This window comes from Pelodiscus sinensis, chromosome 16, assembly GCF_049634645.1.
Source record: "Pelodiscus sinensis isolate JC-2024 chromosome 16, ASM4963464v1, whole genome shotgun sequence".
In the NCBI taxonomy this organism is placed as follows: domain Eukaryota; kingdom Metazoa; phylum Chordata; order Testudines; family Trionychidae; genus Pelodiscus; species Pelodiscus sinensis.
Window position 1 is genome coordinate 34,724,455 of NC_134726.1, and position 15,482 is coordinate 34,739,936.

The 15,482-nt window shown below is 52.3% G+C and overlaps 1 protein-coding gene across 4 annotated transcripts in view; it reads right to left on the reverse strand.

Annotated features, from left to right (window-relative positions):
* The window catches only part of CACNA1H (calcium voltage-gated channel subunit alpha1 H), a 572,675-nt gene that overhangs the window by 17,746 nt on the left and 539,447 nt on the right, over positions 1–15,482 (reverse strand). For 3 of the 4 annotated variants that reach the window (XM_075899793.1, XM_075899790.1, XM_075899792.1), the window contains 4 exons: positions 14,480–14,558; positions 8,230–8,351; positions 7,034–7,372; positions 4,031–4,186 (listed from right to left, as the gene is read on the reverse strand). In XM_075899793.1, coding sequence (XP_075755908.1) covers positions 4,031–4,186; positions 7,034–7,372; positions 8,230–8,351; positions 14,480–14,558 — 696 coding nt within the window. The remainder of the gene's footprint in view (positions 1–4,030; positions 4,187–7,033; positions 7,373–8,229; positions 8,352–14,479; positions 14,559–15,482) is intronic. The other variant, XM_075899794.1, reaches the window with a different exon arrangement.

Genomic DNA, 15,482 nt, shown 5'->3' on the forward strand with positions numbered 1-15,482 from the left:
GCAGTGTGGACGTAAGTGATTTTTCCAGAAAAACGGCTGTTTTCCTGAAAAAACTCGGTAGTGTAGACATACGCTGAGTCTCACCCCCATAGGGGAATTTTATTGTCACAACATCCTGTGCAGTAAGGATGTATCCTCTCCATTTTACAGACAGGGACTTAAGGACCAGGGTAGATTTAGGGGGCTCCCACAGGGAGTCATTTGTGAGCCAGGAATTATCCCATGTGCCTGCCCATTAGATCATTCTTCCTACTCTTCACCTGCTCCTTGTAGGCCTGCTAGGTTGGCACCCTTTCCCGGCCCTAAATGGACTCCCTGTTGTTTAACTCCTTATCGGCTGTCGGGGACAGCGACTCTGTGAGCAAGGAAGACTGTGGCGGGCGAGGCGGGCCCTGGAGTTGGGAGCATGTTGCTGCGAGCTGGGCGGAATTCCACAGGGGGTCTCCTGGATTGGCTCTTTTTGATCTCTCTGGCACGTCGGGAGCTCAGACTCCGAGCTGGCGGAGCTACTCCGCACACGGACAGTCCCAGGCTGCGCAGTGAGGAAGGGAGCAGGAAGGCAAGAGCTAAACACCGAGGCGCCTGCCTGCTTGCGCCAGAACCGGGAGCCGTTTAAAATGCTCAGGCTCTCTGAACAAGGTGACATTTTCCCTGACTCTCCCCCGTGCTAACAAGCTGTCTGCCTGAGCACCTGCCAGGACCTTACCCGCAGGGCGGCAGACCCCCTCAGACCCTGCATGGTACAGGTGCCAATTACTGCCACTCTCTGGAACCTGCCCTTGCTGCAGTCTCCCTTTGGTGCTAATCAAAGCTTTGCTGCCAGGTGGCCAAGGTTAAAGGAGATACCAAAGCCCTGCAGAGAGAGGGAGGTGGGTAGGAGAGAGAGAGAAACTGCTTGTTTGTTTCCGGCCTCCTCCCCTGAAAACTCACCCTCTGGGCAATAATTCAGTCTTAGCCCAGAACGTGCTTGGAAGTGTCCTGACACAGGAGATGCCCAGGGATTTCCAGATAGGTTTGCTACGTGCCTTTCAGTCACTCTAATTACAGACACTAGTACAGCAGTGAAGGCAGGGACAGCAGGACTCTAATGAAGCCAGGGTGGCTTAATTTGGGGGAGTCCATGCCAGTGTTTCTGGTAAGCTGAGCGCTTGGGTGGCCACCCAAGAGATTCAAATGCCACCCAGCTGATTAGCAGAGCATCCACAGCTGGCAGCATGTGCTTCTCCTGGTGGTGCACTTCTGCACATGTCTCAGTGCACAGAACAAAATTTAATCCACAGAGGGATGGAAAAAAATTAGAGGGAACATTGGTCCATGTACGAGGCGTTAGAACAATTTGTTTATTGGGGGTGTGGAATCAAACTATAAAGCCTAAATATCGGGGGTGGGGAACCTTTTTGAAGCTGGGGGCTGCTGATTGTACAGAAAAATCGGTCGGGGGCTGCTCAAAAGTGAGAAACACCCCCCCCAAACAAAAAATCCCTCAGCGACGTGGCCCGACTGAGGAAAAAGACACTCCCCACATTCCCCTCACACACCAGAGCCTAAGGGGGCCCAGATTGTGTTCTTCAGCCTCGTGGAGGGGTAGCAGGCGGCAGGATGGAGCACCAGCGTGGACTCCCCAATGCTGGGGAGGGAAGCCCTGAGCATTGGGGGTCAGATCTAGGCAAGCCGGGGGGCTGCCCGGGCCTTACGTTCCCCATCTCTGCTATATTTGATAGAAACCACCTCAAGCTAGCGGATGCTACCACACCCCCTCATTGCAGCACCTATGTCTATGCGAGTCTAGATTTGGGGTTCCCCAGGCTACGTGTCCCACAACATCTTCATGTTGCGATGCGGACACAACACAGTAATTGTCACACAGGATTCTAAGACATCATTCCCAATGGCCAGGCATTCCCAATTCCACTCGATGGGAGCAAATCCAATAGCCTGCTGATTTAAGACTGAGTGAAAAGACAGGTCTGGCCGTTCGGCTAAGAGCTTCCAGTTTCACAACTCTCAATCAGCTGAAAATCCTGGCAAAGAGTAACTCTTTGAAATAGGCATGCACCTCAATGTGGTTCCAGTGGCAGGGAGTTCCAGAGGTGCAGGGCCCACTAGACCGATGTCCTGCCTTCCCCCTGGCATCAGTGACTCCCAGGATGCCAGAGATGGAGAGGCCGAGTGTAAGATAGTCTAGGCCCAGCAATGATTAGTACACTGAACTTCAGTTAGGAGTCCACCGGCAGCCAGAGCAGAGCGCACAGAGCTCCTTGCGAGTCAGCACACAGCATCCTCACTGGCTCTAGATCCAGTCCCGCTTTGGGGCTAAGAAGAGGTCTCATCTGAGACAGGACCCAGCCTGCCCACTGTTTTCAAGGAAGATCAGAAGCCACGAGGGTCTGTGTGGGAAAACATCCGTCTTTCTTGTATCCTGCTAGGGCAATTTCAATTGCAAAACGGCTCATCTCAATAGCTGTAAACTCATTCCTGCTTTTCTTGTTGCATGGCCTCACCCTGGGATGTACACGGGTCACTTCACCGAGACAGACTGACAGGGTGGCCATTTACTGCACTGTCAGACACCCGCGGAGAGCCCATCATATGAGGAGGTATAACCAACCAACCATGGCATTGTCGTGGGGGTTTTCTGTCATGTCACCTTTCTATGCCACTGCCTGTCATGCTTCATGTATTGCTCTTGTGCTGTCCCGCCTTCTCAGCACTGGTTTAACGAGTTTCCAGGAATGGCAAGAAATTCCAATTTTGCCACTTTCAGCTAAAAGCAGGACATCTGTAGAACTCCCTGGCTACTGCCCCCTGTAGCTTAACCAAGAAAATATACTCACGAGCCGTGGAATGGAAACAAACTACTTATCATGTCCCAAAGCGACAGGTTACCAGCTGCCTGACTTGAAAACCCAATGCTGATTTTAATAGCTGTGGATGATCTATGTCACGTCCAGATCATGGCAGTAGGGAAGAGCTGTCCCATGCGTGGGACACATAACAGTGTTACCCGAAGGCTCTGTCTACACGGGGAAGGCTAGGCAACAAAAGTGCTGTCGACATGCGAACGTTGCCAAAAGCGAAAACCAGTCAAACCGGTTTTTCTGACTTCCCTTGGTGACATTTCATGGCCACATTGCTAGCTCACCTGTTGGCAGATAGAGTAAAGTCATGTGGGTGAACATCCCACAGTGCAGTGTTGTGGGAAGGCAGAGCTGATCCTTGTGCTTCTTGGGATTCCTTCACAGCTCTGGGAGCTCTCTGGGCTGAGGAATAGCAAAGCATCACAACGGCCTCTCCAACCCCTCCCCCTGCAGCAGCCTCTGCCTGCCGCTGTGTTCCTAGCAGGGCAGAACAGGAGCATTCCAATGATTTGCTCTTCGTTTGTTCCCCAAACGGAGCAACTCACTCAGCTTTATTGAGAGATACTTTAGTCAGAGACTTTAATCAGATTCTTCCTGGAGCTTTGAAAAGGGAGGGCCGCATGCCTGCAGGGCAGCAGAGATCACAGAACACTGAGCACAGCCATCAGGACAGGCATTGTGGGATACTGGTGGAAGCCAGTTCTCTGGACAAAACAAACAGCAGAATCCACACTGGCTCTTTGTCCATACTAAAGGGAGGGGAAAAGACAAAATTCTCTCACAGAGCTGGACTTTTTTTTGTCACCAAAACGGGGTGTTTTTCCTGACATCGCAGTGCAAATGCTCTTTCTGCTTTGTCACCAAAAGGCAGTTTTTGGAAGCAAAACAGGCCAGTGTAGACAAGGCCCGAGGCTCTGTTGGCTACAAAGAGCACGTCAGTGCACAGTCCAGGTGGAGGCGCCCAGGCCTGCCCCAGGGGAATGATTCAGAACATGTCCAGCTTCGGCAGAGGCAAAAGCAGCATGGAGGACAGAGGATGGAAACAGACTGTTCTAGCTGTGAAGCGACAGGAGGAGGACAGCACTTCGCGGACACTAACACACCACCAGCCAGCGGCACGGCACTAAAGCATGATGGCACAACGCAGAAGCTAAGGCCCGTCGCTCATTCACCTCTGACTCGCAGCCTGGGCTTTTGTGGGAAGGTGTCAGGATATGGTGGTGAGGAACAGAGCGGAAGGGCCTGTTTTCCATCACGGGAGTCTCTCCTCCCTCCAGCAGGTCTGAGTCTGGGATGGCTAAAGACACAGTCTCACAGCTCAGGGCCTCCTTGAGGGACAAAATTAGGAAGATAAACAGGGTCAGTAGGAGAACAAGGAAGGGGGGGCGCATGTCAACCGTGCGCTCTCACGCGGTCTCCAGGGTGCTCCCCGCGCCTGCCCCGTCCATATGAAAGGGGAAGGGAGAGAAAAGGAAGACAGGAAAGGGCTCAAAGTCTGGAATGTGTCACGACCTCTTGCAAAGGCATCTGTCCCGTCGCACCCAGATGCCATAAAACCCCTTCCACTCCAGGCACTAGAGTCTCCTGCTCCGTTGCCCCAAGGACAGTATTTCCTGGAACGCCTTGCTCCCTTGCCTCTGGGGCACTTTGACTGACTCCTCCAGATCCCTCCTGGGGTTCCCCGGATAGTGCCTGGTGGAGGAGCAGCTCAGCTGCACCCCCCCGCTGGACCCAGCCGGCTCCGCTAACTAGTATGGAAGGGTTGGCGCTCTCACCGTCCTTGCCACATGCAGCAGCTTCACTCCACGCTGTGCTGTGTCTGGGCTTTGCTCGGGGGCTCAAAGATGGCAGAGGGGTCTCCGTGGCCCCTTCCTTCCCTCGAGCCCCTCCAATGCAGCCAGAGGGGGCACTATCCACATCTAGTCTCATGGGCCGCTAGCCTGGCTTCCTCCGTATCAGAAACGACCCCTCGGCCCCAGGGGTTTCCTGTCTCCGAGGCATGCCCAGCCCAGGGCAAAGCACTGGAATGTCAGAGAAGCTGGCTGCCTTGGGGAGCCATATTCAACGCCAGATGGACACGGTAAGCCAGCTCGGGTTTCCTGGGACTCTAATGGGTGGGGTGAAAGTGTTAGCTTGCAAATTCTGACCTGGATTTAGGCAGGCGCTGGCCTATTCCCGTAGATACCTGGAGCAGGAATTCCATGGGGCATCTGTTCCAACCTGAGGCACCTGAGCTATAGACTGAGGCGAGAAATCAGCCTGCTAACAACATGCTGCTCTCCAGCTGATGGGAGGGGATTTGCCAATACACAGAACACCGTGGCACCTCTGCTCTCCCGAGGGCTTGTCCTACTGGCTTGTCCCAAATAACTGCATGACCACCAGGTTATTCACCGAAATGCTTTTAAAGGCTGAGTTATACAAAACAGTGGCATGGGCATATGAAAACCCCTCCCAGGACGCCTGTGGCGGGTTATTTCCCAGGTATCATTCGAAAAAGTTTCAGAGCAGGGTCTCCCATCATGCAAATTTGATGGCCAATCGTGCCCCGTGTGCAGGCAAGAGAAGCAGTCCTGTGAACAACCCCCGGCTGCCATCTGTTCAGAGGCTAGTGACAGACCGTGAGCACATTCGTAAAACGTGCGGTCTGTCTGTGTTCGATTTGTGAGCAGAAAAAAGGTCTCAAAGCCGCAGGAGCATTGCAACCAATTCTCTTGTGCTTCATTTGCCTGTAGAAACTTTTATTAAGTTCTAGTTTCAAAATGCGGAATCCCCAGCTACTGTCCAACCAAGTTACTTTTTCTCTGACTTGCTAGACTCAAGAGTCTGAAAGATCAAAAAACAAACAACCAACCAACCCCCCCCCCAAAAAACTCCCAACAACCCTATTTAGTCTAACCCCTCCCCCCCAGGTGATCTTATGGTAGATTTCTTTTTGAACATATGACCAAGGCAATTCTGCATTTTGCTCTTTTGAAGACACAGCTTGCCATGAGATGGGAAAAATCTCACTCCCCTCCTACCTGAATTTTGATTGCCCTATTTTTCTGGAGCGTTCATAGAGTCAAAGCGCTTGGGAGCTGGGGACATATCAACACTACCCAAGGAAGTCGGCATAGTTTGTTTGCTGTGGACTTTAAAAAGGCTCAGGACCAAATTCAACCTAGGCCGGGGTGGTCAATAAACAGCCCAAGAGCTGGATGCCACTCACGAAGGTTAGCCCCTGAAGGGTTTCCAGGCACTTGATTTACCTGTGTGCCCACAGGTAGGGCTACTTGCAGCTCCTGTTGGCTGTCGATCGCTGTTCCCAGCCACTGAGAGGTGTGGGAAGTGATGCAGACTGGGAAACTGCTTTCTGCAGCTCCCATTGGCCGGAAACGGTGATCTGCAGCCAATGGGAGCTGCAAATGGCCACACTTGCAGGCACACTGGTCACTAAAGCGCCTGGCGGCCCGCCTCTAGCCACATTTGGCCTATAGGCCACTTATTGCCCACCCCTGGCCTAAGCACAAGTGTGTCTGAAGTCAGAGAGCACTGAGGTATCCTCTGCTGAATTTGAAGCAATTTGGGTACCTGAGACTGATCTGTGTAAATCCTGCCAAGAGGCCGGTGTGCTAAAACTACCAACAACCGTGAGCTGGTTTCCTGCGCCTGCATGAAAGAAATTCCTGCCATCCTCTTGGCCCATGAACTGGGATTGCCCAGGGCGGGTCTCGTGTGTTACCAGCCTGCAGCTGCGGCTCATGATAAAATGACACTCACAGCGAGGAGCGGTGTCTGTAGAACGCCACTTGGGCTGTTACTGAGCCTGCCTTCCCAGCGGACACTCCCCCGCTGCTGGTTCCTCTTAGAAAAGGATATTAAAACGCCCCTGGAACGCTGGGTGGCAAAAGGTTCATAGGAGGCCAAAGAGCCAGGCTGCCCCACATGATGGAGAGCCTCTGATTTTGGTGGAAAATCTGGAGATGGGGGATGGTAACTACTCCCAAGCCCTTAGATCCCAGGGCACCCGGGAAAAGCTGCCTTACTTTTAGCCTGCTTTGTGGCACAGCCCTATGGCTTGCAATAACGGGGGTGCTGACAGACTCTGGAACCTCTGCTGGTCAGCGGATACAGACCAGAAGCTCCTTTCCCTGCTCGGCAGAAGATGCCATGCGCCTTTCGTCAAGCATTACCAGGGCTTGATGCTTCACTCGCAGCGGGGACTCTGGCTTCAGGTCCTTCTGGCTCCCGTACGGGGCCCTGACGTCTGAGGCAGATGTGCCACTGCCACCCCCGCTGTTGGCCGGGGTGGTCCCTCCTCTGGACATCTCCAGCTCTATCTCCGCGTCCATTTCCGCGTCCTCCTTGGCCTCCTTGTTGCTCTCCTCCAGGTGCTTCATCAGCACGGCCACCACCACGTTGACGAGGACAAACTGCGCAATGAGGACGAAGGTGACGAAGTAGACGGGGGAGATGACGGGCAGGTAGGTGAGGCAGTGCTTGTCCTCCCGGGTGCATTCCCGCAGCGTGTCCTGAGGTTCAGAGAGAGGGGGGCGGGGCTTTGAAGCAGACGGAGCTTTGCTAACGAGCGTAGAGCCACAGAGGGGACTCCAAAGCCAGCCAGCTCAGAACCGGGCAGCTACAGCAGGGGCTGGGCAAGATACGGCCCTGCCAAGCCTTTCAACCTGGCCCACGGCTCATCCCACTGGACCCACAGGCAGGGAGCAGCTCTAGCGCCCAGAGCAGCTAGTCGCTCCCCTTTACTCTCTGTGCTGGGGCGCGGGGGGAGAAGGGGGAAGCTGCATGCACTGTGAACCCCCTCCTTCACCCACACGCCCTCTCAGACCTCATCCCCTCTCCTGCACCCCAGTCCCCTCCCCCGAGCTCCCTTCTGCACCCAGCCTCCTCCCCAGACCCTGCACCCGCTCCATGGAAAAATGCAGCCCTTGACCACTTACCAAAATTTTGGAGTGGCCCCTCCCATCAAAAATTGTTGCCCACCCCTGAGCTATTCCAGTCACTGTTGAGGAACTAGCACTCCACATGCATGGTGGAGTTTCAGCTCCTTTTCTTTTGTCCTGACACTAAACTAAAAGGCATGAAGATGGGATGGGTGGTCAGTTTGGGGACACATCGGTTAGTCCCAGACACCGGGAGAGCTACTGGAGCCCATGGGGTAAGCGGATGCAGTGGGGTAAACTGCCTAAGGCCACAACCTCTGCCACTCGGAAGGTGGAGGTCTGGCATCGTTGAGATGCACAGGGCCTGCTACAGACACTCGACTCCTTCCAGAGAGGGCAGTGGTAGGAACTCATCCGGGCTATTCCATGGGGGTGCAGTGGGCAGAGAACAGCTGCTGGGTGGAGACTCCGGCAGCGAGAGCACGTACCTTCATGATCCCATTCCAGTTGTCCCCCGTCGACACCCGGAAGAGGGTGAGGAAGGCCATGCCGAAGTTGGTGAAGGTGGCGTGCCGGCTTAGACCTTCGCAAGGATTGTCTTCGCTGCAGTCTGCAGGGGAGAGACGGGAAAGAAACACAATGAAGACAGCTGCCAAGAGGGCCAGTTTCTGAGCAGAGCCAACCAACAAGACAGCAGTGGGGCCAAGTAGCTACAGCATCAGCTGGGGACTCCACAGTTCTAGTCTCAGCCCCTGCTGTGGCACCGTGGGACCATCCTTTCATTGTTCCAGGCTGTTAGGACACAGGTAGGCTTTTACAGGCAGGCTTGAGCAGCTAAGAGCAAAGAATCAATAGCCCATATATCCGTCTGAGGTCTTAGAATCATAGAACACTACAACTGAAAGGGACCTGGAGAGGTCATCAGGTCCAGTCCCCTGCCTTCACGGCAGGACTAAGCACCATCTAGACCATCCCTGATAGATGTCTATCCAACCTGCTCTTAAATATCTCCAGAGATGGAGATTCCACCACCTCCCTAGGCAATTTATTCCAATATTTCACCACCCTGACAGCTAGGAAGTTTTCCCTAATGTCCAACCTAAACCTCCCTTGCTGCAGCCCATTACTTCTTGACCTATCCTCAGAGGCCAAGGGGAACAATTTTTCTTCCTCCTCCTTGTAACACACCTTTTAGATACTTGAAAACCACCATCATGTCCCCTCTCAGTCTTCTCCTTTCCAAACTAAACAAGCCCAATTCTTTCCGTCTTCCCTCATAGGTCATGTTCTCTAGGCCTTTAATCATTCTTGTTGCTCTTCTCTGGACCTTCTCAAATCTCTCCTCTTTTTTCTTGAAATGTGGTGCCCCGAATTGGACACAATCCTCCAATTGAGGCCTAATCAGTACAGAGTAGAGCGGCAGGATGACTTCTCGTGTCTTGCTCATAACACTCCTGTTCTAACACTAAGGCTTTCGGCACATTCCAAACCCGTCCAAAGCATTCACATTGAAATAAGGCCCAACCATCTGGGGCTGTGATCTATGGCCTCCAGATAAAGGGAAGAGCCAAGAAACGTCGGTTGGTAGCTTTCCGCCTGGCAAGGGCTCATTCCCCATCACTCTATTATCTGTCTGGTTCTTGGATTGTCGCTGGCTCCTGTAGAATTAATTTTTTCTAGATGTAAACCAATGAAGGTGGCGGGATATAACTGGTTAGATAATCTGTCTGTCTGGCAATGGGTGATGGGAAGGGATCACGTGTGGATTCCCTGTTGAATTCCCTCTGGCTTTGTCTACACTGCAAGTTTTTGTGGCAGAAAATATGCTAATGAGGGACTCATTAGCATCAGTCATGATATCATTAGCATATTTTCTGCTGATTCTTTTTGCGCAAAAACCCCTTGCGCAAAAACAGCTCGAATAGATTATGCAAATGAAGCATAACAAAATGCTAATCAGCACTTCATTTGCAAACTCTCTGCTGGCAAAAGCCGGCAGTGTAGACAAAGCCTCCCTCTGGGTCACCTGGTATTGGCCACTGTTGGCAGACAGGACACTGGGGTAGATGGTCCTTTGGTCTGACCTAGTGTGGCCGTTCTTATGTTCTTATCATGTTACAATATGGCTATGTCTACACTGGCGCGATCTTGCGCCAGAGCTATGCAAATGAGGCTAAGCGTGGAATATCGCCAAGCCTCATTTGCATATCTAATGAGCTGCCATTTTTGCGGAAGAGGCTCTTGCGCAAGAAGGAGCTGTCTGCACTGCCCCTTCTTGTGCAAAAAAACCCTCTTGCGCAACGCCGTTACACTGATTATTTTCAGGAATAACGGCATTGCACAAGAGGGTTTTTCTTGCGCAAGAAGGGGCAGTGCAGACAGCTCCTTCTTGCGCAAGAGCCTCTTCTGCAAAAATGGCGGCTCATTAGATATGCAAATGAGGCTCGGTGATATTCCACGCTTAGCCTCATTTGCATCGCTCTGGCGCAAGATCGCGCCAGTGTAGACATAGCCTATGTTAGGGTTGGTTAGTTAAATCTCAGTAGAATGACTGGTTAAAGCGTACCTGAAAATATTGCTATATCTGTATTGGGGACAACCAGGAAGTGAGTGGAAAAAAAAAAAACCCAAGGGGAAAAGGAAAGAAAGCTGGGTTCATGCTGGCTGGAAGCGAACCCCAATAAACATCGAATTGTTTGCATCTCCAGACTTGGGGTATTGCTGATCTCTGTTCACATGAGGACCGGGGAAGTGGGAGGTGAGGGGGTAAGCTCTCGAACACTTGCCTCTGTTTCCCCATCAGTGCCATGGGGATAAATGAGGACAAGTGCTGTGAGAGCTACAGATTAAAGGTGCTGTCTGAGCACTAGGAATCACTATGTAGCGCTCTTGGGGGAGTAACGGCAGGTGACCCAACGGAGCCGACCTTGTCAAGGTGGGAGGGAGGGAGAAGCGTTGGGAGGTGCATTGGGAAGTACTGGTTAATAGTGCCGCAGGGGGAGGGACCTCCGAGAGGAGCCATTGTGGGGTTTCACTTGTAGGGGCTTCACCATTCCCAGACCCCGACCTCCACCAAGCCTCCTGGGACTGTACCCAACATGGAGTTTCTTTCTTTTGTTCAATTCCCTGATTTCATCATGTAGAGGACGTTGCTGCTGTTTGTATCGCCTGGACCCTGATGCTACCTGCCCCAAGGAGCAGCCTTGTAATTGGAACCTGGCTTTGTGGGGGCAGGGAGCCGACAGCCTCTGCAGGCCCCTGGGTAGTGTGAGGGCACCCAGCTCCGCACTCCTGGAAGGGGCGGGGCTTCAGGCAGAAGGGGCGGGGCCTGAGGCAGCCAGCCCTTTATACTGCCCAGAGCGCGGTGGGCCTCCCCAAACCTTCAGAATCATATGGTGCGTGCGGCATGGAGCTCCTGTGGAGATTTAAAGGGCCCGGGGCACCAGCTGTTGCTGTGGCCTGGGGCATCTACCGTTTTTGCCCCTCCCCCGCCATCGGCAGGCCTGTGTGGCGGATCCTGGTGCTCAGAAGGGTAAGTTAACACATGCCCCCGGAGGTGGCCCGTAGCTCAGACTTGCAACGCAACCAGAGCTTCAGGGATGGCTCCGCTCTCCTCTGTCCTCATAGGCAACAGGCTCTTTTTGCTGCAGATCTTCCCAACACCCTCATCTCCCCAAGGATGGGGCTTGGTCTGTAGATCCAGCACCTCTCTCGCATGCGAGGCTGTGTGACCTAGTGGCCAGTGTGCTGGCCTAAGGCGCAGGAGACCTGGAGTTCTGCTCCTGCCGCTGCAGCTGGTGACAGAGGGTAAGTTCCTTCACCTCAGTCACTCCATCTGTACAATGGGGGATCATGATCCTGCCTGTGTAAGGTGCTAGGAGCAGGCCTGCCAACAGGGGGAGACAAAGGGGGCAGTTGCCCTAAGGCCCAGCCATTCCCAATGGCCCAGGGCTCTCAACTGAGTACCACCACAGGCAGAGCAGCAACTGGAGTCCTGGGCCCTTTAAATTGCCTCTGAGGGCTGGCTGCCCCATATTCTGCCCAAGGCCCACCCCTTCCTGGAGCACGGAGCTGGGCCTTGCTTTCACCTTGCCATGGGGCCTGGCAAATCTGTTGCCCCCCCCGGCCAGGACTATGACTAGTAGTTCAGCTTGCAGGGCACATGTATAAAATCGTCACCATCCATTCTGCAGATTAAGGCCATGTCGACACTGAAAGATCGACTGTGGCAGCAACAATCTTCTTTTTAGAGTTTGATTTAGCGAGTCTAGCTAAGACCTGCTAAATCAAACTCAGAGGGCACCCCTGCCAGCAACTGGTACTCCTGCTTTTGTGAGAAGTAAGGGAAGCCAATGGGAGTATTGTAGGGACACTGCCACGTTCTACGTAGCTGGAGTTGCGTACCCTAAGCTGAGTGGCTGGGTCTAGTGCAGACTTGGTCTTAGTATCTTGCATTAGGTACAAACACGGCTGCCCTTCCATTCCCTCCACTTTAACAGGCAGTGCTATTTACTATGATTAAAATGGAGACATGGCAGAGGATGCGTCTACACTGCAGGGCTTAGCTCGAAATAAGCGACGCAAATTGAGCTACATCAATTGCGTAGCTGAGTTCAAAATGGCGAGCGTCTACACAGCACTTACTTTGAAACAGAGCACTAGCCCTTCGACTTCCCTTATTCCTCATACAATGAGGGTTACAGGAGTCAGAGTAAGAAGTCCTCCAGCTTGACAGTATTTTGGCTGTTATTTCGAAATAACTGCCGGCTGTGCAGGTGCAGACTACATTATTTTGGAATAGCGCTGCAGTGTGGACGTACCCAGAATGTATAAGCTAATGCTCCTATAAACCCTACTTTCCCTCTTTGCTGCTCTGGTCTATGGCTTGTCTGTCACGCTCCCCATTGTGTTCATTATCTTGTTTCATTTTTTTTAAAACAAAGCACATTTCCCATAAGGGATATTTTACTGGCACAACATGAGCAATTTTTATATTTTTTCCCTGAGATGTAATATCCTAATGAATGTAAATTGCACACACCAAACATCCCCTCGTCCATAAAATTCAGGCTCATTAAGTTTTCATTAGGACAGGCAGCAATCCTTCTCACAAGAGCCTTTCATTATTAGTCATTTCTGTCTGAAGTGCATTAAAAAAAAAACCAACAGCCACCCAGCTCTCTGAGAAGGCAGCTTGCGTTTTTGTGGCAGACACGGACCAGCCATGCTCGAGAAAAGAAAATCAAGCTGTTCTCAATAAATGTCAGGAAGTGGAAGTGGTCTGCTGGCTGGCTGGAGGCTGGTTGCAGCTGGGATCAAGCTTGTACCCAATCTGAAACCACATGCAGCAATTATTTATTGCACAGGGCTGGTATGGACCGTGCACAGAAACCCGGCATAGAGGGACAACTGCAGAGAGGGCTGCATGGGCTTTAAGGTATTCGGGTATCTTCTAAGGACAGCTGAATAAAGGCTGATGCTACCGGAGACACGTGGCACAGGAATCACCATGTTTTTAACGATGCCTACGAGAAAGCTGCAGCAAAGGCATGGAGCTTACACTGTAGACACACAGCTGCCAGGGCCGTTAAGAGAGAATAGAGCTGTAACTCACTCATCTGGCACCTCCAAAACCTGGGTTCTATTAGTGACTCTACCACATGCGTACTGTTGTATGACAAGTCATTTACCTGCCCCGCGCCTCAGTTTCTCCAGCTGTAAAATGGGAATGGGAAAAAAGTTCCTTTTGTCTGTCTTGTCAATTGAGTTTGGAAACCCTTCCAGGCAGGGACCTTCTCCATTCTGTCTGGCTGTGTCTAGACTGGCAAGTTTTTCCGCAAAAGCAGCTGCTTTACTGGTGGGCAAGGGGCGGGGGGGAGAGGAATGCGTGTAGTCTCTAGCATTAACCTATAAGCTTTTTCTTATCGGTTAATCGACTATAAGATTACATGCCTAGACCACGATACTCCTTGCTGTCGTGAGGAGTAAAGGAAGTCAACTGGAGCATTTCTCCCATCGACTTCCTGTTGTGTGGCTGCCCCAGAATATCAATGCAAAATATGTCGACTCCAGGTATGCTATTCACGTAGCTGGAGTTGCGTCTCTTGCATTGATTTTCCCCGGCAGGGTAGACTTGGCCTTAGGTCAATGGCCCACGCTAGTGTAGACAAGGCCTCACAGGGTCCCCCTGAGCAGGGTAAGTGCATGAGGTTGGGGGAGTAAGGTGCTAAGACAGCCAATGCTTTCTGATTACTGAGAAAGGGGGACACGACACTCAATCTATAAACAAGACAGGATCCCAACACCTGCCGGAAAAGGAAATAATTGAGGGCCGCGGACGATCTGAGGAGGGAGAGGTTCGCTGTGGCATCACCCCGCCATAAGCCTGGTTCCCCTCCACTGCTGCAGACTCATCGGCAGGGTTGTAAGCAGCCAACTTCCGCCATGGCGAATAGATCCATGCCGGATTATTCTCTTGAGGCAGAAAACAATCCCCCTGCAGCTGGAAGCAGGGTCAGAGCCCTCTGCGTGTGTGCCTGCGTGGTGTGGAGAGGTCTGCATTACATCGGCATGTGTCAGCTGTGACCCGGCGGTCAAGAGAAAGATTTAATCTTCAGAGCTGCAGAGCTCCAAAGGGCCAGACAGAGAGCGAGAGAGAGAAAGAGAAAACAAAGGAAATGGAGAGAGACAAATAAATATCGGCGGGATGAAACGAACGGCATCCAGCCCATTACTCACCTAGCTTTCCAAACAGCTCCACTCCCAGGGCAGCATAGATAAAAAACAGGAGCATAAAAAGTAGGCCAAGGTTCCCTACCTACATAAGAAGAAAGCAGAACAAGGGTCAGGCAAGTTCAGGTCACAACCATAATCGCTCCATTACATTGTAAAGACAAGCAAAAAAAGGGAAACATTCGGCCAGTGGCTAACTGGGGGGCACCCCCCACCCCACCCCGGGCTTTTCACATCCACAGACGCCTTCCTGGGAACCTCTCTCTTAGGCGATTTTATCCACTTCAGCCACCCACACCCACAGGTGTTTTCTCTTAGCCGCTGTCAGTGTCTGCGTAGGATCCTCCCCCCCGCCCCACTCACTAAGCTGCATTAGGGCCCAGCCCCACCAAGCACAGCAGGGGACGTAAGCGGGCGCGTTTAGTTCAGCATGGGCTGGAATGCTGGGCTGAGCTGGGGTCTTGCTTTGCCTTTTACGCTGGGGAGTGGTTTGATAAAGGGTATTTCATGGCCTTTAAGGGCACGAGTTTCAAAAACAAGACACACAAGCCAGGCTCCTCAATTCCTACACAGGCACCTGCCTTATTTAAAAAGCTCCCTCTGGTCTCAGTGATTGTTTACATTTGCTGGTTGGGCCCTGTGACGGCCATTGACGGGTTAAGTCGCCAGCCAATGGGTAAAACCCTCCGGGTTTAAATCATTTGGAGCATGGCTTCTAATGGAAAATAAAACACCCAGGCCTCAGCCTGACCAAGCAGTGTGTGAAGCTGGCTGCTCTCTACCTCAAGAGGAAACACAGACCCTGAGGTGGTCTCCAAACACAGACCCTGAAGTGGTCTCCAAACACATAGCCTGAGGCGATCTTCAAACACAGCCCTGAGGAGATCTACAAACACAGACCCTGAGGCAAACTCAAAACTTAGAATCATAGAATCATAGAACACTAGAACTGGAAGGGACCTCGAGAAGTCGAGTCCAGTCCCCTGCCCCCACGGCAGGACCAAGAACT